The 27,942-nt window shown below is 38.3% G+C and overlaps 1 protein-coding gene across 7 annotated transcripts in view; it reads right to left on the reverse strand.

Annotated features, from left to right (window-relative positions):
* Positions 1-20,160, reverse strand: part of SPEF2 (sperm flagellar 2) — a 164,243-nt gene extending 144,083 nt beyond the window's left edge. For 4 of the 7 annotated variants that reach the window (XR_013378629.1, XM_077896239.1, XM_077896241.1 and 1 more), the window contains exons 1-3: positions 19,987-20,158; positions 8,623-8,725; positions 1,966-2,218 (exon numbers count right to left, since the gene is read on the reverse strand). Coding sequence is in view for 5 of the 7 variants with exons in the window: in XM_077896239.1 (XP_077752365.1) it covers positions 1,966-2,218; positions 8,623-8,725; positions 19,987-20,044 (414 nt within the window). In the remaining 2 variants the exon portion in view is untranslated. Of the gene's footprint in view, positions 1-1,965; positions 2,219-8,622; positions 8,726-15,603; positions 15,685-19,211; positions 19,416-19,986 lie in introns of those variants that run through there. The other 3 variants (XM_077896238.1, XM_077896243.1, XM_077896242.1) reach the window with 3 other exon arrangements.
* Positions 20,161-27,942: the final 7,782 nt, after the last annotated feature.

A 27,942-nucleotide genomic window follows, 5' to 3' on the forward strand; every position in this document is an offset into this window, starting at 1 on the left:
TATTATTATGGAAGACACCTGTATTTTCCTCCATCTGATAGTAAAGAAAAAGACATATCTAGTTTTTCCCTAAGATACCTCCTCCTCCACCTAAACCATCAGTTGTATCCTCCTTTCTTCCCTAGAGGACTTGGTTTCACTTGGTTCTCACACCAGTCATCTGCTGCCATTGATTCTTATTCTCATCCTGCCAGTTTCCTCTATGTCCATAAAGGAAACAAATAACCTCACATTTCTCATGAGCTTCTCTTCTGCAGCCACTGTTTTCCCTTCCTCTCTTCTCTTCTCTTCTCTTCTCTTCTCTTCTCTTCTCTTCTCTTCTCTTCTCTTCTCCCTCCACATTTCTTGAATGAATAGTCTAAGCCCAAGTCTGCTTCATTTCAAGTTACTCTGCAACTCACCACATTCCATGCTACCCCACTGAAATATTTTTCTCTCCTGAAAATGGGGAGTTGGTATTTTTCTTGTGTTGATCATTGTGTGATTGCCTGGCATAAAATAGGAGCCCAGTCAATATTTAATCAAAGAATGAATGACTGACTCTGGAAGGTCACCATGGCCAACATTAAACACAATGGTTTCTGGCTGGTCTCAACTACACAACACACTTGTGCCTTTACAAAGAATTTTCTTGTATATTGCTTCCTTAAAACTAAAAAAAAAAAAAAAAAAAAAAAAAGCCAAACTCTGAGGCAGGTAGAGATAACCAATCTTGTTTTAACAGCCGGGGAAACAGACTGAGAGTGTTTCAGGGATTGGACCAGAGTTACTCAACTTGCAAGTCAAAAAGGCAGAGTGCAATACCAAGTTATTCTGTGGTAAATCTAATCTCATTTCCAGCTTTGCATGGTGCTGGGCTCAATCTACTACCAGATGTCATAAGGACATCTGCTAAGAACAGATAAATCTGAAAGTGGAGATGGCCCTCACATCCATTATGTCATCATGTCTTCAGAAATTCAACTTAAACATTCAATTATTTCCTTTTCTATTTAACGCATTGGATCAGTGAGGCACTCCCCATTATCCTAGAGGCCTGGAAAACTAATGTACTTCACTTGCTATAGGAAATAGCACAGGAGCTGGAGATAATTGTCAACTAAAAAGTAGTATCAATTAATGAAAACACATTTAATGAGTATTTGCAATGTTCAAAACATTGTACCAGGCATATTCCTTGAATTTGAGAAACTAAAAAACTTGTGAGGCCATATGACAGATAAATCATGAAAGCTGACCAACACTATCAGCAGCAGGAGGTTAATACCAGAGAGCAAGAATCGCCCGGGCCCTAGGAATCCCACAGGAAGAATCCATGTGTGCTGGCAAGGTTGTACACCAGTGGAGGGAGAAACGTTTGCAGGAAGAGGAGAGAGGCAAAGTGTGAGCTTGGGTGAAAGGGAGGGAAGAGTGGAAATATACAAGAGCTATTCAAGGACAGGCTGCTGACCAATGTAGAAAAAACAAAGACTTCATGAAGAAACACAGAAAGACCACTGAATGAAAGATCTTGAATATCACTCCAGGTTGGAGACAGGATACACATAAAATGGAAGTTTTCTGAGCAAAAGAACCCAGTGCAAGTGGAATTTAGGAAAGATTCATCTAGCAGTCGATTGGCCTCTGGCAGAAAGCCGGAAGACCAGGAGACATGTTAGTAGGCTGCTACAGTCGTTCTTGCAGGCAGCTGAGCAGATGTGACAGGAGCAGAAATGAAGAGAGGAGCAAGGCATTAGGAACAAACAGTTTCATATACTATTGGCGACGTGTATTAGATGGAGTGAGACATAAAAAATGGATCAATGAATTGAAAATATTAATATAAAATCAAAATCCAGATTTGGCCAATTACATCCATAAGACACGTAGACACCCAATGGGACTTCTTTGTGAAGGCAATGTCACTGTCATTTTTCTTTCCTGAGTTTTATACTGTGTTATATTTCTGTTTCTTTGCATACTTACATCTCGAAAAGCCTCACTTTTCATACTTTGGTATCTGACGTTTGCCAGGGGTTGCATAGTTTGCATTTCTATTCCAGTCAGTCCACTTTTCTTCTTTTTCTGAAGAACAATGTACAACTGATACAAGAGTTTGGTTGCCGCCCCAGGCTTTTCCGTTATGATGTTGTGGGCCACATTCTGATCAAACTGCACACCCAGAAGGTGAAGTGTCGGCTCCAAGCGAGAAAAATTATTAAGTTTGGCATTTGAAACTCTAGGCATTAAAATAGTTTACAAAGTTAGACACTGGTGTTGAATTAAAAACAACAAATATCAGAGGTATTATCATGATCAAATATTATGAGTTATCCCACGTTCTTTTCAAAATACCATGCCTCTCTAAAGCCACTCAGTCATGTAAATATAATAAGATTTTCTACTGTTCTGAACACCATATGTTTATTTCTCTTCAATGGTGAAACTAAAACTCATTTTATACACTTTTCTGCTTAAATATACTTTTTTCTGCTTGTAGAATGTTTACAAGAGGTCTATACAAAAACAGATACCTATGTATCTTCTACAAAATGGAAAAACAACTATGATTTTGAAAAATACTTTACTCAGAAGGCAAAATTGTAATTTAAATTTCCATTTCTTTAAATGATATTATACTGGAGTCAAAACATAGCCCTAAATATTGCATTGATGACTTTAACAACAATCCTCTCAGGCACTGTCAGAAATATTTAATTAAATACTATAAGCATGCAATCACACTGATTATATAATCTTCACTTTAAAGTTTAAGAATCAGTAAAGACTTTCTAATTTTAAGTTATTTTTGAGTCACTATGAAATTTTAATGTTTATTAAAGTCTTACAAAAATGAATAGGATGTAGTCCCTGGCCCTGAGAGTTTCACTGTGGGGTGAGGGGGGACAAATGTGTAAATAATAAGTGATAAATTGATAAATAAGCCTCTGAATCCAGTGGCCAGGAAGGCAAAAGAGATATTGGATGCATTTTCAATTCTTGTGCCTCTCTGTGTTCCAACTAGAAGCAAATATCAATTTTAACCCTTAGCCTATTTCCTCCTTACTTTAACTTCCTAATATGCAGTGACAATTTTCAGGGAAAAAATATACTGAATATACTCAGATATAAGTGAAAGTCCCACCCTTCTCCCCCACAAAAAAATAATAGCTTAGAAAAGAAGGGGGTTGGCACATACTGGGTAGAATTTCTGTTCATAGGATTACTCACTCAGTAACTTCATTTTGAACTATAAAATTATTTGGGTGAGATACAATGATATTCATGACTTCAGTTAAATTTTATAAGTTTGAGAGGTTGCTTAACACTTAAACTTTATATACTACTGCTAATATACTGTTTCTCAAGGGATTGCTCTTTTGTTTTTTGTTTTGTATCACAGATACTGCTGTGGAACACCATGGAACCTGTACCACAGGAAAGAAAACAACTCGTGCACATACACAAAATGTGTATGCCATTGTTAGATGTTTGTGAACCTCCTAAAATCTAGCCTAAAAGTGCCCATGTTCTGCAAATTAAAAACCCACGGCACAAAAGGAGGTGGGGCTGAAGGACTACATGAATAATTTTGAAATATGAATAAGGAGTCAGTATCACAGGAAGGCCAATGTCAACAAAAGTAGTGACACAACAACTTGAATTCCTCTTCCAGTTAACTGGTGTAATTTACTATCCTATTTCCTCTGTTTAATATTATTGTTTTAACAGAAATATTTGGTAAAGTATACTTGGCATATCAAACTACATCAACAAACTTTGAATAAAATATTTTAAATTAATAAAAGAGAAACAGGTTTCAGAGGGGATGAGAAGAAATAATGAATGCTACAGGAAAGCTCACAATAAAAGTAAACATTTCTTTTAGGTCTTCTTATGTCCAGGTTTGTAGTTTGCTTCCTCACAAGTGCCCTTACAGTTTGACATAACACATATCTACCTAAAATGATGAGAGTAATGCTGGCCGTGTTTGAAAAGTATGGTTGTAAAGGGCCAGTGAGATCAGTGACTTGTGCCTTCCTTCCCTGAACAGGCACCTGACACTCCCTCTTGCTCTTCCATCACAGTTATTCTTTCATGCCCTCCCTATCCACAAAGTCCCGAGTCTTGCCCATCACACATGTTTGAAAAGATGGCCAGAGAGTCACTTGTCAGAGCTTTGGCATTGGTCATAACCTTGGGCTACAGAGATTAAGGGCATCAAAATTCTGGAGGGAAAATCCAAAAGGAAACACTATCCATTTCCAAATTTTATCAGAACATAGCCCTGCACCCAATAAAAATGGAGACCACTTCCTCTCGTCTTGTTTTACATCACCCTATGAATAAAGTGTAAACCTGTTAGTATGAAGGATCAGTCACACATTTAGGGTTTAAAACGGTTCTTATGAACTGGTTGAAGTACCAGGTATAATAGTACTTCTCTCTGGAGGTTTTTAATATACATAGTCCAGATTTCCAAGCAATCAAAATTGTTAGAACATAATTGGCATGTAAATTGGTGGAAGTCCACTCTTGTTACAGCATGTGCTTGATCAGTATAGCATGATAATCAACAGTTGTTTTTGTAACAGAAAAACCATGAAGACATCCTTGCTCTGGAGACAGAGTATATGAGGTAAATAATGACCTCTGAGGGAATAAGGAATGCATTCTGGAAAAAGTCTTCTTTTTATGTGCAGTGTTTGTTTTTAGCATTTGATGACTCATTTTTCTTATAGTAAATTCCCAGATTTTGTGTGTAATGTTGCATAGAGGGTAGTGAGTGGGCATGGGGAGAGGAAAGAGGTTACCTTTTTTTTTTTTTTTGCTTTTCTTTGTTGACTGGACAAAAACATGCCACTGGTAATTTAAGCATGGAAGGGTTTTCCCTTTCATAAAAGGTGGAAGGATAATAATCAAGAACAAAATCTCTTTTGAGGCAAATCTGATCTACAGTATTATTTTTCTCATGTACAAGCACTGCTATCTGTCGTACATAACATAGAAAGCAAATTAATAAGTTCATGGCAATTCATGTGACATGTTTGTTCATGATGATTTTAGCATTCTATTTATTGGTTTAGGAGATGAAACTTTTGTGTCTCATATTTTGGTTGCCATGATTCTTAGCTTAGCTGATTAGTTTTTATTTTTTTGTTTATTCCTGTTCTAGGACACAGAGGAAAAATCATATTTTTTTGTGATTTCTCTAAGTTATTAAACATTCTTAGGATTATTTTATATTTTTTTAGGTTTATTTATTTATTGGAGGGGGGAGAGAGTGAGCATGGCAGGCAAGGGGTAGAGGGAGGGAGAGAGAGAGAGAGAGAGAGAGAGAGAAACAGAATCCCAAGCAGCCTCCCCACTGAGCACAGAGCCCAATGCATGGCTGGATCCCATGACCATGAGATCATAACCTGAGCCAAAATCAAGAGTCTGACACTTAACTGAGTCACCCAGGTGCTCCCATTCTTAAGATTATTTAAATTATTTTAACTATCTGATACTTGTAATTCTTATTTGCCCAAAGATTACCTATCTTCTCTCCTTCTTGCCACCTGGTAAGGGTACATATCTTACAAGGTAAGTAGAAGCTGTTCCCCAGGAATATCCATGCTCCTTTACTCTTTATTCTTTTAATTAATCTGCTCATTTTTCACCCTTTGAGATGTACTGCACATACCCTAAAACATAATTATTTCAGAGTTAGATGAGTTCTCAGAATTAAGAATTTCTAAGGAAAATAACTTCAGTTACAAGCATCATTTATATTTTAGACTAAAAAGAAAAAGGTAAAAATAGTAGACAAGATCCCCAAATCATGAGCCTGAGCATTAGACATCTGCTAAAAAAAATAGGCTTTGACAAGGAAGGATCCTTTTCCCCACAAAGTACACTACTACAAAGGTCATATCCATGGATTTACTGATCCTTCTTTAAAAGACCATGTATCCCTGGAAAAATGTTTTGTTCCAAGAATTCAAGAGGAATGGAATTTGGTTATCAGAACAAGGAGGTTCCTCTTCTCACTTTAAGGAATGCAGTGACAAAGTTAGTTCTTTGCAGTGGGTGAAAAGCAGGGCCATTACACATGATGTTACTCAGGGCACACCCCTGTCCAAAGGTGGGGCAAGGGTGTGAATTTACCCTGTGCTCAGCTTGCCAAGCCTTCTCCCTGATGCAAGGCTGTTGCATACAAAAAGGCCTTTCCTTTGCACAAGGCCTCTATGTTCACGGAGGTGTGTGTCTTCACAGATCCATCCAGATGAGTTCCCCTTTTTCTATTTAACACAAAGGGCCTCTACGGCACTGCTGACAAAAGTCAGCTTAGTATACCTGAAATACTATAGACATCATCTGGTCAGTATGGTGCTTTAAGGTTTCTATGGCTAAACAGGTATGCTTTCTGACATCATTCATTTATTCTGTAGAGAAACATAATTGCGGTCAGCTATGGCCCAGGGACAATCTTTGGAGCACAAAGAATGCACATGCAAACATATTCTGCAACTTTCAAGAACTGTCATTTAAAACAACTCCTACTAGGATGGCCAAAATCTAAAACACTGACAACATTAAATGCTGGTGAGGATGTGAAGTAACAAGAACTCTCATTCATTGCTGGGAGGAATGCAAAATGGTATAGCCACTTTGGAAGCCAATTTGGTGGTTTCAAACTTAAAATACTATTACCGTATGATCCAACAATCACGCCCCCAGATCAAAGGAGGCAAAGGAGTTGAAATTTATGCAAAGGAGTTGAAATTTTATGTCCACACAAAACCTGCATGTGGATGTTTACAGCAGCTTTATTTATAATTGCTAAAACCTGGAAGCAACCAAGATGTCCATCAGCAGGTAATAAACCAGACATTGAAATATTATTCAGTGCTAAAAAGAAATGAGCTACCAAGCCATGAAAAGACATGGAAGAAATTTAAATACATTATTTCTAAGTGAAAGAAGCCAAAAGTTCCAACTATATGAGATTCTAGAAAAGGCAAAACAACAAAGATAGAAAAAAATCAGTGGTTGCCAGGGTTGGGGTAAGGGAGGATGAATTGGTGGAGCATAGAGGATTTAAGGCAGTGAAAATACTATGTATGATACTATAATGGTAGATACAAGTCATTCTACAGTTGTCCAAACCCATAGAACGCACAATCCCAAAAATGAGCCCTAATGTAAACTATATACTTTGAGTCAACATGTATCATTATATATCATGTTCACCAAAGTAACAAATGCACCACTCTGGTCAGGGAGTAGATAATGCAGGGGGCTATGAATGTGTCAGGGCAAGGGGTTAAAAGGAAATCTCTGGGCAATCTGAAACTGCTTTAAAAATAAAATAGGAAAGGATTGCACAACATTTCGCGAGTGAAGCTATACAAACGACTAATAAGCACATGAAAAGATGCTCACTATCATTACTCATTAGGGAAATGCAAACCAAATCCCAAGAGATACTGCTTCATACTGACTAGGCAACTATAATCAAAAGACAATAACAAATATTGATGAGGATATAGAAAAATGGTAACCTTCATACATTATTAGCATGAAATAAATGATATGGGCACTTTGGAAAGCCATTTGGGTGTTCCTCAAAATTGTAAACACAGATCATGCAACCCAACAATTACACTCCTAGGTCTATACCCAAGAGGAATGAAAACATTTCCATGTAAAAACACAATGCCCATAGCACTGTTCACAATAACCAATAACTATCCACAAATTAGTAAATTGGTAAATGAAATGTGGTATATCCAATAGAAATTACTCAGCAAATAAATAGAAATTCAGAAGCAAGGCATCTGGGTGGCTCAGTGGTTGAGCGTCTGCCTTTGGCTCAGAGCGTGATCCCAGAGTCCTGGGATTGAGTCCCACATCAGGCTCCCCAGAGGAGGCCTGCTTCTCCTCTGCCTATGTCTCTGCCTCTCTCTGTGTGTGTCTCTCATTAATAAATAAACAAAATCTTTAAAAAGTGGCACCAATACATGCTACAATACAGATACACCTTGAAAACATTATCCTAAGTGGAAGGAGCCAACACAAAATACACATCGTGTAAGATCCCATTGATACGAAATGTGTATAATAGGCAAATCCACAGAGACAGAAAATAGATTAGTGGGTACCAGCGGCCGGGTGGTTAGTGGTGATGGTTGTGAATATACTGAATATGTAAATATGCTTACCACCACTGAATTGTGTGCTTTAAGCTGGTCAATTGCAATTGGTGAATTAGATCTCAATGTAGCTGCTATAAACAAAAAATATTACAGGGTTTTCTTTGGCCAGGATACTATAAGTTGCTTCATTTCTCTTAAAAGAAAGAAGAACCAATTAACAAAATAATAAGTGATTTGGCCTAAGATTTCAGAAATATAGGAGATATAACAATGGGTCCCATCTAGAGAGGAGGTCTTGCTACAGCCATATCAGTTTCTCTCCTTTGTTCTCCTGGGACAATGAAGCAAGTACAGGTGATGTCCATGTCAATGGTATGGTTGGCTGGTTCAGGTTTGGAAAGAATCTTGTGGCTCACTATCCTTTAAAGTTAACTTTGGGAGCTAAAGCCATCCAGATGCCAAAGGCATTGACCCTTAGTAGGAAAGAACTTATCTCACTAACCTGCTTTCTGAAAATTCCGAAAAATCACCCTGAAGTTCAAACTTGTGCAGAATTTCTCCAATTAGATAGCCACTGGAAAATGCCTTTGCAAATGACTTGGGACCTGAATTTTGAAACACAAAGATAAAAAAAGTAAATTATAATGTTCCATAGAGAGCATAATTATTTTCATTATGTATACATAGAGCAAAACTCCAGAACTTGACTTGAACTCAAAATGCCATGAAAATATTTCTAGAAACATCTTTTAATAATCACATAAAAAGATTGGAGCTTAACAGATCATGCCTTATAAAGATTCTTAAGTAAATATAAATCAATAATTGAAGATATATGAAATGTTGAAAGAAAACACAACTTTTGATTAAATTAAAGCACAGCAATAAAATTTATTTCAACCTTAGATCTAAAAAAAAGCCTTCAATTTATTTTACAGAATTACACTTTAATACCTTAGTTATCAAGGCAGTCTATGGATGATGATAACATATTCTAGCCAAGAGAGGTGCAATCTTAAGTCTTAAAGTTAGTAAACTTTAAGACTTAATGTTAACCTTTTTAAAATGGAAAGTTTACAAAAATCATCTATCTACACCTTCTCAAATAAAGCCTAATAAGCATCATCAAGCTTTTCCTTGGTAGTTCTGGAGGTCACTCTGGTCCAGTTGTTGTCCCACACAATGACAGAGATAGCTCAGAAGAAAACAAAGTTTGGAGCCAGGGACATCTGCATTGGAATCTTGCCTCTGCCCCTTACTAGCTGTGCAACCTCTGGCAAGCTGCTTACCCTCCCTGAGTTCCCAACGCCTCATCTCTAGATAGATAACCATATCTATATCTCTCTTGAAGAGCTTTTGTAAACATTAGAGGAGTGTATGAGAATTGCTTGGTAGCATGCCTGCCACAGAGTAAGCACATAATAATAGGTGCAGGAAAAAAAATTGTGTTAATAAAGTTTGCTTTTTTAAAAAATGTCCTTATTGGTGGGTCACTTATATTTTTCTTACAAAATGAAGGATATCAGGTTACATGGTATTCAAGGATGATATGCAAAATTGATAGACAAAATAAATGTTGTCATAGGACAAAGCTATCATCTCTCAAATGATTTCAAAATCTTCCCAAAACCTTCAACATGTTCCTATCAGGGTCCTTTAGATAACAGCAGCCCAAACACTATATATCACTGAGGTATAGCAAGCTTATTGACACCAGATTGTCCTCTTTTATCTATTTGATCAGTAATAAGGTAGCTACTTGATTACAAGGATATAACGTTTCTTCCTGATTTGTAGTAATGGTACTTGGGGGATTCCTGCGTGGCCCAGTGGTTGAGCGTCTGCCTTCAGCTCAGGTAGTGACCCCAGGGTCCTGGGATCCAGTCCCACATCGGGCTCCCTGTGGGGGGCCTGCTTCTCCCTCTGCCTATGTCTCTGTCTCTCTCTCTGTGTCTCTCATTAATAAATAAACAACATATTTTTAAAAATGGTACTTAGTGTGTGGTTGCTATGGTAGCGTGGTGGGGTGAGGTGAGTCGCCACAAGGCCACTGTTGCCCAGAGACCTTACTCAGCACACTACATACCACATGTTATCATAAGAATACAACTCTTGTATAGCTGACACAGCTCACAATTTTGCCAAAGCTCTCCTGATATTTGTTCTCAAAATATTTTATACTCTTAATAATACCTCAATTCTTAGGTTGAATCAATATATAATAAAAGTAGTTAAAAATTATGTCAACTATGCCCACTGATTCTATTCACTTAGGGCGAACTCCAGAACCATCCGGCATCACAATCTGTTGACTGTGTTTCCCGGCATCATACAGTAATAGTATTTGAAGCAACTGGAATCCAAATGGCTCTTTCCACATCCTAAGGTTAGAGGTGTGCTATCTTCTCCTCCTGAGTCATTTCTGCTTCCTCCTTTCCTTAAAGACCTGACACTGTTGGCCACCAATGCTGCTACCTGGTCTTTTTTTTTTTTTTTTTTTTTTGCTACCTGATCTTGGCTGCCATCATTGTCCCTACTGTGCCATATGGACAGCTCTGGCTACATCTTGCACCTCTTCTATCTTTGCTTCCTTCTTTCTGGATTTTTTCCCCCTTCTCTCTTCCCTACCTCATCCTTATTTTCCTCTTATCTTTCTCAGGAGCCATTTGACATACAGCCATTGTCAGACTATGGATATCTATTAATAGTCTAAAGACTACTATTCTGAATTCTGAAGCTGTTGCTCTGTCACCTTCAGGTAGTTCCATTCCTCTCTCCCTCCCTCTGGATTTTGCACTGGATCTGCTGTTCCTTTGACTGAATGCCTGAAGTCTAGCCGGTGAATAACCAGGGAATATCTGTATCCTGCTCTGTCGCCCTCGATGTAGTAGGCAAATGACCTTTAGTAAACTGTTTATTACACAAAGGCCACAGAAAAATAAAATTATAATCCACTTCCTTTGAAATGTATGACATATTAATAAGGCAATTCTGATATGAGCAAAATAGAGGCATTTACGGATATAATGGTCGAAGAACAGCAAACACTTATTTCATTGTCAAATAGTTTACTACAAATAAACAAGTACAAAATCATGTCTGCAGTTTCGTATGCATAGGACACTTCAGATTTCCTGTATGCTGCATAAGCAGAAAAGAGAACAGTGAGTGAAGAATGAGAGCAAATGAGAAAACATGTAGAAAAAAAGAAAGGAAAAAAAAAAAAAGACTATGTGCAAGAAATTAGACAGAAATAAGATGATGAAGACAGCATATATTAGCCAGGAACGTACAGATTGAAAAGTATGAGAAGACAGAGAGGAAGCCAGAGAGAGAGAGAAAGAAAAAGAGAAAGGAGAAGGGGTGTGGGGAAAGGAAACAACAAGGGAAAAGAGGAAAAAGCAAAGGAAAGCTTATTTTTGCCCCTTGGTTTGTTATATTTGTCTTCCTACTAAATGTTTCTGGATACCATGACTAATTTCATGATGGCCACCTTATAGAAGCCATCTTCTTTTCCTGCAGGAAAGAAGAGGTGGGCTGACTTTAGGACAAGATCAATGAATAATACAATAAATAATTAAACCGTGGGAGCCCAGTGATATTCTTCATCCTGAGCTCTAAAGTAATTTACATCTGGGACCAGGTCATTCAACAACAACTCAACTTCGCCTCCAATTTTCCATGCAACACGCCTGATTCCTATCACTATGTGTTCTTTTGCTGCAATCTTTGATGTGGGCATTTCTGGAAGGTCCAGATAAGCAGGATACAACAGATGAAATGACCCATGTGCTTCCCACCAAAATGACCCTGAACCAGCTGGAGAAAGCACATAAAGGAGATAAGCTGCTCGTATTCCACAATGGAAATGAGGATACCGCAAGCTCTGGAGAAAGATTCTCTGGGTTAGATTCCTTGTCCATTTACAAGCCACTGAACTCTGGGCAATTATATAAGTCTCAGTTTCTAGTCTTGAAAAGAGGGAGAGTGACAGGTTCTACCTCAAAAGAGTTAGTTTGAGAAGTAAAGGAGATACTGCATGTAAATGTTTAGCATAATTCCTGGCATATAGTTAAGTGATCAGTGACAATTTTTGTTATTATCACTGCTTCCTAATTTAAAATAACAGGTCATATTAATTACACAATCCATAAGCTCAATGACCATAGTACTAATGCCCTTATTTTAAAAGTAATTCAATACTTAGCAAATATCAGACACTGTCTTTAAATTCAAATACAGACACCCCCCCGCCCATCAGGTCCAAAAAAGGTATAATACTCCCACCAGAAGCACTTGTATGTAATCAAACACAGTTGATTTCTACAGCAAAACATTTCAATTGGAGAAATAAAGACTAAACAAAGCATGACAGCATTTCTGGTTAAGTTTTGCCACCAAATGAATAAAGAGATACTTGAATTTCGGAAACGTAAATAAGGGTCTGTATACCTATAGATTCTGTGCTTAGTGGTCTTCACTGTTCTTTTACTAGAAAAGCAAAGATCTAGTCTGTGTTATCAACCACATTTGAAAAGCCAAGCAAATTTACTTCCATTTGAGAGAAAGAAAAGCAGCTGCTGAGGGCTTGGCACTGACCTGGCCCCATCAGGCCTTGGTGTTCCCAGGAGTTGGCCCAGCACTCACAACTAGGCCTTGGCATTCTCCTGCTGAACATAATCAATTTCATAGCACACCAACACCAGACAAGGCCACTCTGTGACCCTGACAAACCAAGACAAAAACAAAATTCCTCTGTAATCATGTCTGTATTCAGACCAAAACAGTACTGTCCAAAACACAAAAATGACCAAAAATGCCCTATTGTGGTCAATATAAGTGTTTGCTGCTTTTTTTTTTTTTAACCAATTATGGCTTTGTCTCATTCTGTCTACTTCCTAGATAAGATTTATTAAGATACCCAGTCATAGAGTTCCCTATGCTTCTTGGCATGGTCCAGTTCAGAGCAAAGCACTGCTTCCTCAAACCCTCTTCAAAAAACACCTAACACAAACCCAGATGTTTAAGTCCTTTTTAACACCCTCTTACTGAATGACCCACAATTCCCCATGGCATGTTTTCTCTTGTTGGACATGAGTTAATAAGGACAACTTTTTTTCTGTCTCTTATTTAGGATAATGCCTACTATCATGCCTATCCTATAAGAGGCATGTTGTAGCTACTTGTTTATTACATGAGAGTATACCAGTGAGGCAAAAGTAAAGTATTATTTATTATTCAACTACGGGTGTGTAATCCTATGATCTCTGGCTGGAGGACATTGACAATTTATTTTCTTCCAGGATAACAAGAGGATGATCAACCCTCTTCTTTGAAGACCCTATCATAATTCTCAAGATTTACTATCTGAAACAAAATCTCCAGATCGTTCTAAATTTCTCTGATGGTTAAAACATTGGGTGGCATTCTTTTCTTGGGACTTCATGTCTTCACATTTTTGACATTGATTTACACAAAAGCCTTCAGCTATCAGATTGGATGCCTCAATTTCTAGGCAACGGAAGCCAAATTTTCATCAAGGAAAATGCTGCTGAGCTGGCCAGAAAATGCCAAAATCCGTTGCATTATGAGAAACAATATATTTCCTAAGGACCCTGAGGGAAGGGAAGGAGTATAAGGAAAATGTGTGGTTTAATGACACTAGGTTAAAAGAGGAATGAAGTTTAAAAAAAAAAAATAGAGGAATGAAGTAAAAGTGAGCAGACTTAGAATCTACTGGTAAGTTGCCACTGTAAAACCTAAACAGCTGTAAAACCTAAACAGCTGTAAAACCCTAAACAAACCTCTGAATAAATGATTTAGTGACCCCCATATGCCAAAAAAGAATTAACTGATATCTAAGATTCTTTTTCATATCTAAAGTTATGAGTCTATGATATGGTTAAGGTCACAGGCCAGTAAAAGGTCACCACAATGCATTATAAAATATTGTATGAAAATAAATATCCAATAAGATATTTAAAAATCTCTGTTGTGTTTCTCAAAACAAAATTTGATGCTGACCTAATGTTAATGTTTGATGTTGACCTAATCAACAAAGTACAGTTAGTGCACAAGAGGGCCCAAATAAAGAATGTCTCTAAAATTTGGGACAAATAGAAAATATAACTCTCTAAAAAACTAGTGAGATTTAATATAAAAGGATATAATTAGGGGCGCCTGGGAGGCTCAGTCAGTTGAGCAATCTGCCTTTGGTTCAGGTCATGATCCCAGGGTCCTAGGATCAAGCCCCACATTGGGCTTCCTGCTCAGCGGGGAGCCTGCTTCTCCCTCTGCCTGCCGCTCCCCTGCTTGTGTTTGCTCTCCTTTGCGCCCTCTCTGTCAAATAAGTAAATGAATAAAATCTTTAAAAAAAAAAAAAAAAAAAAGGGATAAAATTAGCCACCTATGGAAACTTGCTTATAAGACAAAATTAATAAAGAACATAGATTATTTCTTAAAACTCACAATTTACCTATTTAAATTCTTTACACTTCAGGTAGACAATAATCTTGGATACATTAATTAACCTTATTCAGAATAGAGATTTGCTGTAATAATAGAAGAATACACAAATATTGTAACTTTAAAATTTTTTGTAGTTGTAACAGCACTGGAAAATATCATTGGACAATATGGTTTATCCATGTACTTGTGGAAGAGGAAGAGGAGAGAATTTAACTGAACCTAACACAGTTACAGATAAAATCTCTAGATCAGAGAAGTAAAACATATCAAATATTAGTTTGACTTGAAGGTTATTTTGGTAATGTCTAATTTCTGATTATCAATGAGAAATCTGACTTATAAATTTGATCTTCATCTGCGTGTATCAGCCCATCAAAATGATGCATCATGTACAATTGCCAGTATAAGTCATTTTGCTCTTTTTCTTCAGGATAAACTGGTAAACTGGTACCTTGATTTATAAAATCAAAATGTAATCTCAGTTAGTATGAAACAATTTCTAAAAAACTGCTCAAAGTAATAAAACAGAACTTCTGAAATCACAAAGATGAGGATCAAATTACCCAGGGTGACCTTCTCAAGATGAACAAATTCATAAGATTCAACCTAAAATAATACTTTACTTTTGCCTCACTGGTATACTCTCATGTAATAAACAAGTAGCTACAACATGCCTCTTACAGGATAGGCATGATAGTAGTCATTATCCTAAATAAGAGGCAGAAAAAATGTTGAAATAATATTTATTGAGTATCTAGATCTAGTATAGATGTTAGGCATTGTGGTAGGTGTTTTCCATTTCCAATCTCATTTCATATCCTCCCAAATATAAAGAATTTTTTTTTACCATTTTTCAACTGAAGTATAGTTGACACACAATGTTACATTAGTTTCAGGTGCACAACATAATGATCTGACAACTCTGTATCTTACGCTGTACTCATCCCAAGTATAGTTACCATCTGTCACCACACAACACTATTAAATTCTATTGACTATTTTCCCTATGGTGTACCTTTCATCCCATGACTCATTTACTCCATAACTGGAAGTAGAACCATTATTATTCTTACTTCTCTGGGCATGAAATGCGGACCTAGAGAGAATTATTTATATTTCAGATGCTACAAAATTGATAGAGAAATGTAACTGTCCCAAATCCAATTTTCTCTTTATTACACCTCTGTCACTATTGATAACAACGTTTAGGATTATTTTTAAAATATTTTCTTAATTTATTTGCCAGAGAGAGAGCAAGCAAAAGAGTACAAGCAAGGGGAGCAGCAGAGGGAGAGGGAGAAGCAGACTCCCCATTGAGCAGTGGGTCCTGATGTGGGGCTGGATTCCAGGACCCTGAGATCATTGAAACAACTTACAATTTTCAATACTTACAATTTTCAATATATCCTAATCCAGGATCCAAAAGAATATGGACTATCTTGTATATACCCATGTTTACAAAAGATCTGATCTGGACAACACAGAGAATACAAGTTTCCACTCACTTAGGAGAATGTTCAGTTATGACATTCCAAAGCTAGTTTCCTTATGTAGTAAACTCATTAAGGAGGTTCATAAAACAGAAGCAATTCTTATTTCTGAAAATAACTAGGAGTTCCTGAAGAATTTTACAACAAATCTTTTAGTAACATTAGTCTTTATTACTTATTTTTCATTATAGAAACAACTACTTGAAAAAAACTGCTTGAATTTCAGATGTAATTTTGTGTTGAGCAACTTTTTGTATTCTAAGACATTATCATATACATCTAATAAGCATTATTCTCTAGAAGATATGGTCTAGTTAAATTAAACTCACTGGAGATCCTTAGCTTTGCTAACAAAGCTTTGAATCTTCATATGTTGAGACTAATCAACTCTCGGGTGACTCCCAGAAACCTCATTAAGTGGAGGGAGATGGTTCTCAATTGAGGATCATTGGAATTTATTTTCTTTACTGCTGATATTCAGGATAGTCCAGGCAACATGAAATTCAATATAGCATGCTTTATCCAAATTGACTACTACTGTTCAGAATAATGCAGAAATCAATCGGCTTTAGCTGCCTTGCCAATGACTGAACAATTATTCGGCCTCATCAAGACAGTGTAAATGCACTCACCTAGCATTCTCATTGTTTTCTTCGTCCTAGCAAGCAGTACAGGACTGAACCATTTTGAGACAAACACCAATAAATCCATCTTTGCCATTTACCATCTAGGAATTAGGTTACAACATGCCTGGGTGGTTGAATTTGTGCACTTCTTATAACTTCAAACTAAACAGTAATCCTTATAAAATGAGCTCAGATGAATACAATTGAGAGAGTTGAGTTTTTAAAAAAATATATTCCCTCACTATAAATTGCAGTATACAACATGGTGCCTAAGAGCATAAGTCAAATTCTAGCTCTAGGATCCACTAGTGTTGTGAGCCTGAACAAATAACCAAGCATGTCAGCTTCTTTTACTAATCTTTACAGCTAGGACAATGCCTCTAGGGCCTTTTTTTAGAATTCAAAAACAAACAAATAAAAACCCATAAAGGGCTTAGCACTAGTATAAGTGCCTAAGTGTCTAATAAAATTTTTTATTTATTATTATTTACTATTTTTCATCTACAAAATTCATCTAAGAAAATAATTCTTATGTAATCCTCCCTAATACTTCATTATAAGATGCTTACTAATTTCAATTAAAAGATGGTAAGCATCCTTTTCTCCTGTTTTGTCATATGAAGTTTGATCTTTTTTGATTTTCTATTTGCAATCCTATGTTGAATTTTCCTTTCAAATTAGGAAGGCAATACAAGCAACAAGCCAAGCAGCACCAATGTATAAAGAAAAGCCAGCAATCCTCTCCTTACCCAAAGTAATCAATATCAATACACTAGTTTATATCCTTTTTCACTTTTCCCTATGCTTACAAAAACAAACAATATGAAGATTCATGTATATGTCAATAGTCCAGTATATGACCCTTCACATATTTCTCTGTACTAATATAAACAGATAGATCAATGTGTTTTTGTGTCTGAGTGTATGTGTATCTGTATTTCCTAGTTGGTACAAAAATGGAATTATACTAATCACAATAAACTATAACTTTTATTTTTTACTTGACAAAGAACATGAATATCCTGTAGGTCAAAAGTTATAGCATTAACTCATTCTTTCTAATAACTGCATAACAATCCACGGCATGAATACAGCATCATTTATCCAAGTATGCCACTATTGAAAGATATTCAGATTGTTTTCCATTTTTTGATTTTGTCCTTACAATTCATGTAGCAATAAACATCCTTGTTCAAATATCCTGATATATTGGTGATTTTATTGTAGTATGACAGTTTCTGAAAACTGAGGTTTAGCATTTATTATGTACGAAGCATTATTCTAAATGCTTTACATTTATTATCTCATTTAATCTTGACACAACTCAATGAACTATTATGATTACTCCCATTTTGAGTATCATGAAATTTAGGTAAATAAATTGCCCAAGATCATTCTCTAGAGGTTGTAGTCACTTACAGTCCTTCCACGATAGTTCCTATAAGCCATTCCAAGCCTTCCACTACACACCACAAAATGTCTTAGCTAATGACCAGAATCAACAATTGGCTGTGTGCTTCCTCAGGAACACAGATCCTTGCTTGTTTCCAAACACATTTGAGTGTGTTTCCTATAACCTGAAAGGCCTTTCACAATATGGATATGGTTACATCAGGGACTATCTCTTCCAACTCCAGTAAGCTGGTAGGGTCAAGAAATAAATATGTATTCCAAATGAATGGGATGCAGAATATTGCAGCCATCTCTGCTAACAGCTTCAGGGAAGCAGACATGGGAATTCTCCATTCATAGTTTATGTCGTTAAAATTCATACTTAAAATGTCTCCAGTCTTTCAATCTTTACAGAAAGAGTTAATACTTCCTCTCAAAACCCGAATTCCAAAAGACTGGTTAAAATTATAATTACAACTATTACAATTATAATGGCATAGTACTGGTGTTATGTTTCTTATTAATTTTATTTACTTTTTTCAAAAGTGTTTCAATATGCAATAGAGTCTTAGGGACTTGACCAAAGGGTGTGGGTATTGCTAATCAAGTAAATGAACCAAATTAAACTCAGCAATCTGTAACTGTTTTTCTTTGGAAGAGCATAACTTAAAATTATATTGCACTTTGGCTACTATGGTAAAAAAGGAATTTTTAAAAAAAGGAATTAAAGAAATGCTAAACATCGTGCTGAAACGCTGATCGGGATATTTTAGGTGAGAAACAGGGACAAAATGGGATGATCATAGAATTATATGAAAGAATATATGGCGGTTCCCAGGGAGCGTGTGGAGTATGGTTTGGCAAAGAGTCTAGGGTTTATGCCTCAGGAAATGCAACTGGAGGTGCTCCAACAATAAAGAGCGTAATGCTGATAATGAATGAACATCTTGCTGCTTCAGAAACACGACTGGTCTAGCAAATCCACGGTTGACCTGAGGTCGGGTTGGCACTATTGTCCTTCTGGTAGCAACTTGGCATTATGCAAGGGTGCTTCTGCGAAAACAGACTGAAATGATTTGGGCTGAAAAACCTCTTGCCTTGAGCAAAAACCATACCAGCTGGAAAACGAAGTGCTCAAGAAACCACAGAAAGAAGCGGAGCTGGAGGAGAGTGCTCTGTTGGAATCACTTGGCTGTCCTAGGAATCGCCAGCACGTACAATTGCCCCTGCGGTTGTGGGAGTCGGAAACTTCGGATGGCTACTTCACGGCTGGGATAAAATCGGATTAGGGACTAAAGGTCAGCTTTAGCCAAGAGTCAAGAGTGGTCGGAAATAGCTAATGTTTGTAAATTCTGAGCTACAACTGCTACAATTGGTAAATGTTAACCTACTCTGCATTAACTTGCTCCCCCTCCCCCTCCAAGGTCGTTAGGTAGGGAAAGTACGATCCAATCTATTTTATGCTGCAGGAAAGACCCTCCCCACCCCCACCCCCCACCCCCCCGCAGAAGGTGCTGGAATTCGTCCCTGGCCGCATACCCAGTCGTGCCCTAGCTGGCTTTAAGGCTTCAGAGCTCCTTGGCCTGCAAACCCACCATGCTTTTTTTTTTTTTAATTTTTTTTTTTATTATTGGAGTCCAATTTGCCAACATAGAGCATAACCCCCCAGGGCTCATCCCGCCAAGACCACGCTTCTAAGGTGGGAAGGGAATACTGTGAGGACCGCACCGCGGGGTCCGGCAAACTCCGCTCCCTAACCCCTCGGCTTGCTTAGGGCCGCACAGTAGGTCAGAGGCTGGGGCGGCGGGCCGGGGACGCCTTCCCGCCACCTGCCCTCGCCACCCGCGCTCGGGGCTCTGCGCCCCCGGGGCCGCGGGCCGGGTCACTCACTCACGGTCCGGGACACCTTCACCTCCTGGTTGAGCCACTGGCACAGAATCTCCGACATGGCCCGGCCCGCGCCTCCCCGGGAGCCGGCGTAGGAACGCGCGGGAAACCCGGCCGACGGCCCCGCGTCCTCCGGTTGCCCAGGGCAACCGGTTGCTAAGGAAGCGTATCCAGGCGGGAGCCTGGGGGCAAAGGCGGGGGCAAGAGGGGCCCCGGGAGCCCCGCCGCGGAGCACGGAAAGCCGCGGCCCGCCCCCTGCCGGCCGGTGAGGCGGGGACGTGCGCAGGCGCGGGGCCTCCCGGGGGCGGGGTGGGGGGGGGGGCGAGCCCCGGAGCCCCGGAGCCCCTGAGCCCCGAGGCCGCGGCCTGAGCGCGGGCTTCGTGCATGAGCAGGAGGAAAGCGAGCAGGAGTCTTGACCGCAGGGGAACTCTCTTCCTTCCTGCTTTTCTTCTAAAGAGAGCTGGTTCCAGGGGCGGCCTTGCGTGGCCCCTTGCAGTGCCCGCAGGCATTCAGGCGCTGTCCTTGTGAGCGGTGGCCCAGCTGCAGTGAGGGTGGCCCCTGTCTCCACGTTGTGCTGAGAGGGGACTATTTAATGAGCTTTGTGTTCCGGTCAGGTTTTCCTTCCAGGTGATTATTTTTAAATGTAGCTTGACAAAGCCTTGTGCAAAGCCCAGTGAGGCTCCTTTGAGTCCTCTTCTCCTGGAGGAGCAGAACTTGAGCTCAGTCCTTACCTAGCTCCAGTTTTACCTAGACTCCAGTTTTAGCAAGAATCCTGCTGGGGCTGTTTAAGGGGAAACCTCCTCCGCCCATGGATCCAACTCCACATCCCTGTACCCTTGACCTCTGCTCCCCCTGGCCTGCCTTCTGCAAGAATCCTTCAGGTCGGTTTAGCCAGTATCCCCGTAGCCCTGATGTTTCCATTTAGAAATTTTCCATCCGGGTTGCCTGAGTGGCTCAGTGGTTGAGAGTCTTGGTCTTGAGCCCGGGGACCTTGGAATGAGTCCCCCCAACAGGCTCTCCGCAAGGAGCCTGCTTCTCCCTCCGCCAGTGTCTCTGCCTCTCTCTGTGTGTGTCTCTCATGAATGGATATGTAAAAATAAAATCTTAAAAAAAAAGAAAAATTCCCTCCAATAATGGTCATGAGATCGAGCCCCAAGTTGGGCTCCACCCTGGGCATGGAGCCTGCTTAAGATTCTCTCTCTCCTTCTGTCCCTACCCACTCTCCCACTTTGCATGTGCCCTCTCTCTCTCTCTCTCTTAAAGAAATAAATGAAGAAGTATACTACCAGGATGACAAGAAACAGAAGTGCCTCAGCAGCAATTTCTAGGCACATATGAGCCCCTTAGAAGCCTTTTCAGGGATGATATGTTTCCAATGGATAAAGCTTTCTTAGATATATTACCCTTGCTATAGAGGCTTCTAGAAACATCTGATCTTCCGAATTTGGATAGCTCTAAAGTGAGACATATCAAATGTTCTATTGGTAATAAATCTCCCTCAGAATTTCCATTGTTCCAACACTAGCCCTGTTCCTTGGCTGTCAATTCCCACTTTCCTTGTTTTCAAAATGGAGGCCCAACTCTCTCCCCTGCTGTAAAACCCCATTGCAACCACTGGGTGAATAAAGTCTTCCTTACCATCTTTAACAAAGGACAGAAATATTTTTCTTTAACGATTTCTAAAAGTTCAGATGGAGTTATAGAAAAAATTAGATGCATTTGTAATTACTTATACTTAATCTTATATGTAAGATAAATAATGCATGACAGTGTATGCATGTCAAAAATACAAAGAATTTCCCCCTCAAAGGTCTGGATACAGCAAATTATGATTCTTTTGAGCTGTATGCACAATCACAGTGATATCCTACAAGGATAAACGTCTTTTAAGATTAATCTAAAATTGATATGTGTGTCCTGATTGACTAAAAGTTTAGCACCATTCAATTAATTTTGTAAATCAGCCACCCCATGAGTTTCCTCACACCCAAATCAGCAGACAGGACTGTCAAAACAATGGAAATTCTGAGGGAGATTTATTACCAATAGAACATTTGATATGTCTCGCCTTAGAGCTATCCAAATTTGGAAGATCAGATGTTTCCAGAAGCCTCTATAGCAAGGGTAATATATCTAAGAAAGCTTTATCCATTGGAAACACGTTATCCCTGAAAAGGCTTCTAAGGGGTGCATATGTGCCTAGAAATTGCTTCTGAGGCACTTCTGTTTCTTGTCATCCTGGTAGTATACTTCTTTATTTCTTTAAGAGAGAGCACATGCAAGGTGGGAGGGTGGGTAGGGACAGAAGGAGAGAGAGCATCTTAAGCAGGCTCCATGCCCAGGGTGGAGCCCAACTCAGGGCTTGACCTCATGACTTTGAGATTGCGACCTGAGCTGAAATCAAGAGTCATCACACTTCACCGACTGAGCCACCCAGGAGCCCCATTTAAATTGATGACTAGTGCTACATTTAGTAAGAGATTCCAAGCTTTAATTTCAGTCTGTGGGACCTGGGGTATAGAAACCAATGTCTTCTGGATTGCTGAGAAAATTGCTTTTGAGAAAAGATGTAGGTGGTGGTTCATCAAACTCTGCAGCTACACCAGAAGAAAATGCCTGAGCTGGTACACCATCTACAGATAGGGGTGTGTCCCCAACATCAAAGCAAAATATCTCTTTGCTTGTCCATAGGAACTGAACTGTTCAGTTGTTGTTTGTTTGTTTGTTTGTTTCAAAGGGTTATTCATAGTGTTTGTCGTTGGAACCCAGAACCAAACAACAAACTGCCCATGTGATCTTTAGGAAATTAAGTTTCTATATAAAAGTTAGAGGGGATCCCTGGGTGGCTCAGCGGTTTAGCACCTGCCTTCAGCCTGGGGCATGATCCCGAGGTCCCAGGATTAAGTCCTGTTTCGGGCTCCCTGCATGGAGCCTGCTTCTCCCTCTGCCTGTGTCTCTGCCTCTCTCTCTGTGTGTCTCTCATGAATAAATAAAATATTTTTTTAAAAAAAAGTTAGATACATGAAGACATTTTACAAAATAAAAGGCAAAGTTCTTCATTTCTCAAAAAGAACATGATATTTTCCTTAGTTCCTAAAGCATCCAACTTGAAAATGACCTGACATTAAGATATTAATAAAAATTTGAGCAGTTAATTACAATTTGCCTTTTGCTATTCATTTTTTTCCCTTGAAATTGCTACTTCAGTTTTTAGCCCATGTTTAACATTTAATCTCTTGCCTTTCCATTGAAATCCAAGCTCTGGGTAAAGTTTCTAGCACCTCTCATGTTGGTATTTTGTGTTAATATGATAAATAATTTGTTTGTTCCCCATGTGGAATCAGTTGGAGAAGAGAATGATTAAAGACAAGAACAATTTCCCATCTGTTCCTGAGATAGCTTTCCTATTATCTTTTAATTAAAGTTTTTAGAATATTTGGCTCCTGCATCCAATTATAACTACCACAGCAATTTAAAAACTAAATAAAAATTTATTTTTGAAGGATTACCTGTCATTTAAATTATAAATCTTTGTTTCTCCTCTACAAATAGTCAAAGGCAGATTATAAAGAGTTTCTTTAAGCCTACAAGTTGGTTTGAAAAGTTGTGCTGTGTACTGAAATGAAATACACCTTATTCTTTTAAAAAATAATTGTAACATTTTTTTTTCATAATTGAAATATACCAATAAAGCCTAAGCTTTAGAATCAGACACACCTGGGTCGGGATGTCTGCTTTTGCTCTAACGCTTCAGATTTAGAAAAAACTAAACCTCTCTGAGCCTCAGTTTCCTTATTCGTAGGATAAGGACATCAATATTTGTTTGACAGGGTTGTGAGGATTAAGCAAGAAACTGCACATATTAATGCCTGGCTCTTAGTAGATGCTAAACCAATATTTCTTTCCTTTTCTCCTGAGGCAGTATGAATTTTTCCATTGCATTACTGGTTAGCTTAGTTTTGAGTAGCTTAGATTTGCTTATACTACTTCAAAAGTTTTTAAGGCAAGTATTTCATATAGTTTCTCTGATTTTATTTATAACTAATTCAATACTTATACATGCATAAGTACATATACATTGATGGATTTTTTAAAAATCTTATTTGGTCTTCCATGTATGTCTTGCATGCATTTCTTCATTTCCCCTCTCATTGCTCTTAGATCATTCTCTAATTCCCTCTCAAAACATGTTTTGCAATGGTCTTACTCTCTTTATATTCATTAATTCAACAACTGTTTTTCCCGGTATCCACAATAACCACCCAAGCTACATTTCCCTGTCTCCTCCCCTCTAGTCACCCTCTACAAACAGTCCAGTTCATTTTCCTGAAGCCCTACTCTATTACTCCACTCACACACGTTCATGAATTTCATGAGAGCAGTGTTTACCGACTGTGGGTCTTGATCTCTTAACAGGATATGTATGTAATTCCATCAGTGGGCCATGCCAGAATTCTTTATAAATGAAATGTGAAGTTTAAAATTGGATAGAATATATCAGAGGGGCGCCTGGGTGGCTCAGTTGGTTAAGCCTCTGACTCTTGATTTCAGCTCAATTCATGATCTTGAGGTCCTGGGATGGAGCCCCTGATCCAGCTCCACACTCAGCAGGAAGTTGACTTGGGGATTCTCTCCTTCTGCTCCTCCCTCTGCTCATTCTCTCTCTCTCTCTCTCTCTCTCTCAAATAAATAAATCTTTAAAAAATATCATAAATCATTGATAGGAAGGGTAAGTATGGGAGCTTCTTTTTGGATACACTTTTGGAACCACTGTCCTGGAGGATGGAGACCCTGTGGAAGGTCCTTGACAGTCTAGCCTCAATCAGGTCTTAACTGTAAGCTGAAAGTTCCCTTTGCACAGCTTGCTCACATTTCTTTACCAGGTCCCAACTTTCCCACCTTTACATCCTTCCTTTGCAAAAAAAAAAAAAAAAAAAAAAAAAAGGCTACTTCCCGTCTCAGCCAATCCTACTTGTCCTTCAAGATCCAGAACATCAGTTACCACCTTCCCAAAATCTCCTACTTTCTCCATCTTTCCACCCTCTTCTCCCTTCTAAGAGCTCAAAATCTCTAGTTTCCTTTTAACTCTTGTTCAAGACACCTGACTTACCAACTGCCCACAGCTTGGCCAGCAATGCCATTTTGGAAACTTCAAATGTCTTCCCCAACATGGTTCCAAATGTGTGTTGATTTAGGCTCTTTCAGTTCTTGTTATTTATGGCAAATAAAAATACCACCACAAAAGTTTAGTTCTCCTGCAAAATATTTGAAGTCTTTTCTGTTGAAGCAGATCTGACTTCTTTTATGGTGTCTTATGTTCCAGGCCCACAGGATTTGTCTTATGTATGGATTGCATCTTTCTCAGGAAAACATTTAGATTTCTAGTCTTAGAGAGCAATCAGGTTTGAAACGAAATCAAGTTAAAAACAAAACAAAGAACTTGGTACCATATGAGGAAAAGTGAGTCATATGTTCTCTGAGACAGATAACCAAATTTCCTTTATCAGAATTCTTTGTTTTAATTTCTTATTTTTCCATCCTGACGTTTTCAGAGAAGCCAAGTCATACTCTAGTATCTTAAATTTATTTTTCATTTGTCTAGTAACAGAACCTAAAACTGACAGAACTAAGAAACATTAAAATTATATACAATTAAAATTAAAAGTACATAAAATTTTCATTGGAGATTTTAGCACATCATTCAAAATATCCTTATCTCAATTGATAGATAAGATATTCATTAAGGATATACAAAACTTAGAAAACATTATCAACCAAATTAGCATAATTGATTTTTTTCTTAAAAATTTTATTTATTTATTTGACAGAGAAAGAGAGACAGCACAAGCAGGGGGAGTGGCAGAGGAAGAGCAAGAAGCAAGCTCACACGTAAGCAGAGAGCCAGATAGAGGGCTTAATCCCAGGACCCCAGATTATGACCTGAGCAGAAGGCAGATGCTTAACTGACTGAGCCACCCAGACACCCCTAATTTCATCTTTTTATATTAAATCTTAGTAGTTTTTAAGAGAGTCGTGTTTTCTATTAGTCCCAAATTGATATTTACAAAACAATACCTAAAATATACATGTACCACCCACTTTAAAAGGAAGCAGGTATTGAAAGCCGATTATTTAACTATGCAGTAGAGAGCTATTGGATACTGTGGAAGATTTAGTTGACTCTTTAATTACTTCAAAAGTCATTTGGAGAAACTGACTTTAAATTTTTCTTCCTACTGTGAATCTTTATTGTCATCATGTTGCTTTAGGTTCTATTCAGTTAAGCTCTCATTGATTTTTGAACTTATCTGTTCACATTTTAAATTTTTTTGGTACATTTTCAAATATATTACCTAAAAAATAACGATTTTCCAATATTACTAAAAAGGTTTATATAATTACATGATAGAAAGTCACTAATTTTATAGGGAATATGGGATTAGACAAAGAAATACGGTATTTCAGTAGCCTTTCAACCATTCAAGTACTCCATGAAATAAGAAATAATTAGGCTATACTTGCATTCTGTCGTTTGTTGGTTTGCTTGCTTATATTTGTAGGTGAGGTAGAGGGAGCCTCTCTGCATGGCCAGAGCAATAACATAAAATTTTCTACAGAGTGGCTTACAAAAACAGAATGATAATTCCCTTTCATTCAGCAAGAATGAAGGGAGTGTGTGCACTTCATGCTGGGGACCGATTTCCTGAGTTTTGCATTCTACTGGGTGGTAATTCTCCAAAAGCAAATTTGATAGCCAGTGTTAGATTGCCAATTTTCTTGTTTGTTTTTTTTTTCAAGTAAGAACATAAAAACAAATATTGCATCTTCTTTGGTCATCATTTCACATAAGAAAGAACATTTCACAGTGAAATAAATAGGAAGCATAAAATTTGAGCATGAAAAAACAGTACTTTGAACTGAACAATAGGGATTATGAAAAACCCACAGTATCTACAATGGACCTGTGAATGTCCTTAATGGATTGGACCTATTTTGCCAAACTCTGTCTCAGAGCCAGATACCTGAACAGGACCACTTGAAATATTAATCCCAGTTCCATGGTATTTGCAGTCTTTCCACACTGAAATGTCAGAGGGCTGGAAAGTGTGTGTGTGTGTGTGTGTGTGTGTGTGTGTGTGTGTATTGAGGGTAAAGTATCTCTGGGTACTTTTTCAGCCTAAGCCATTTTTTTAAGGATACCTTTTATCTTTTTATGCCTTCTGAAAGAATATAGAGTCAGATTTGAGGGAAAATATTTTCAAGGCATGGAGATTACAAACTTGAATAGAATTTGAAGGTCTTCTATAGAATCTATGGAATCTACATGCACAGATTTCACCCTAGAATTTCATGGTATAGGAGAGAATTGCCCTTAATAAGTCAAGTTCCCAAGAAGAAATTTTTTTTCCTTCAGATTACATGACACCTGGAAGATAGGTGAATTCTCCAGGTAATAACCTGGATCCTCGATAGTTTAAATCATGCTATTTTCAATTGTATCAGGAAGTCAAATCCAAAGTAAAGCTTATAATTGCTCTGACTACTAGCAATTTCCATACCACATTCTTATATAACTGATCTGAGCATGTGATTAGATTATCAGACTGTTTAAAAGTTTGAGAAGATTGGGGCGCCTGTGTGGCTCAGTCAATTAAGCGTCTGCCTTCAGCTCAGGTCATGATCGATCTCAGGGTCCTGGGATCAAGCCCTTCATCCCCATAGGCTCCTTGCTCAGTGAGAATCTCCTTCTCCCTCTCCCTCAGCCCTTCCCCACCATGACTTGTAAGCGCTCTTTCTCTCCCTCAAATAAATAAATAAAATATTTTTTAAAATTTGAGAAGACTGGATCAAACTGTACCAAAAACAGATCCAGACACTTTAGTGAAGCATGAAGTCAATGTCAGTTTCTTTACTTAGTTATTACCTCCTGTATTTTGCCTCACTAATAACAGGTTTTTA

This window comes from Canis aureus, chromosome 4 (assembly GCF_053574225.1).
Source record: "Canis aureus isolate CA01 chromosome 4, VMU_Caureus_v.1.0, whole genome shotgun sequence".
NCBI classification, from domain to species: Eukaryota; Metazoa; Chordata; class Mammalia; order Carnivora; family Canidae; genus Canis; species Canis aureus.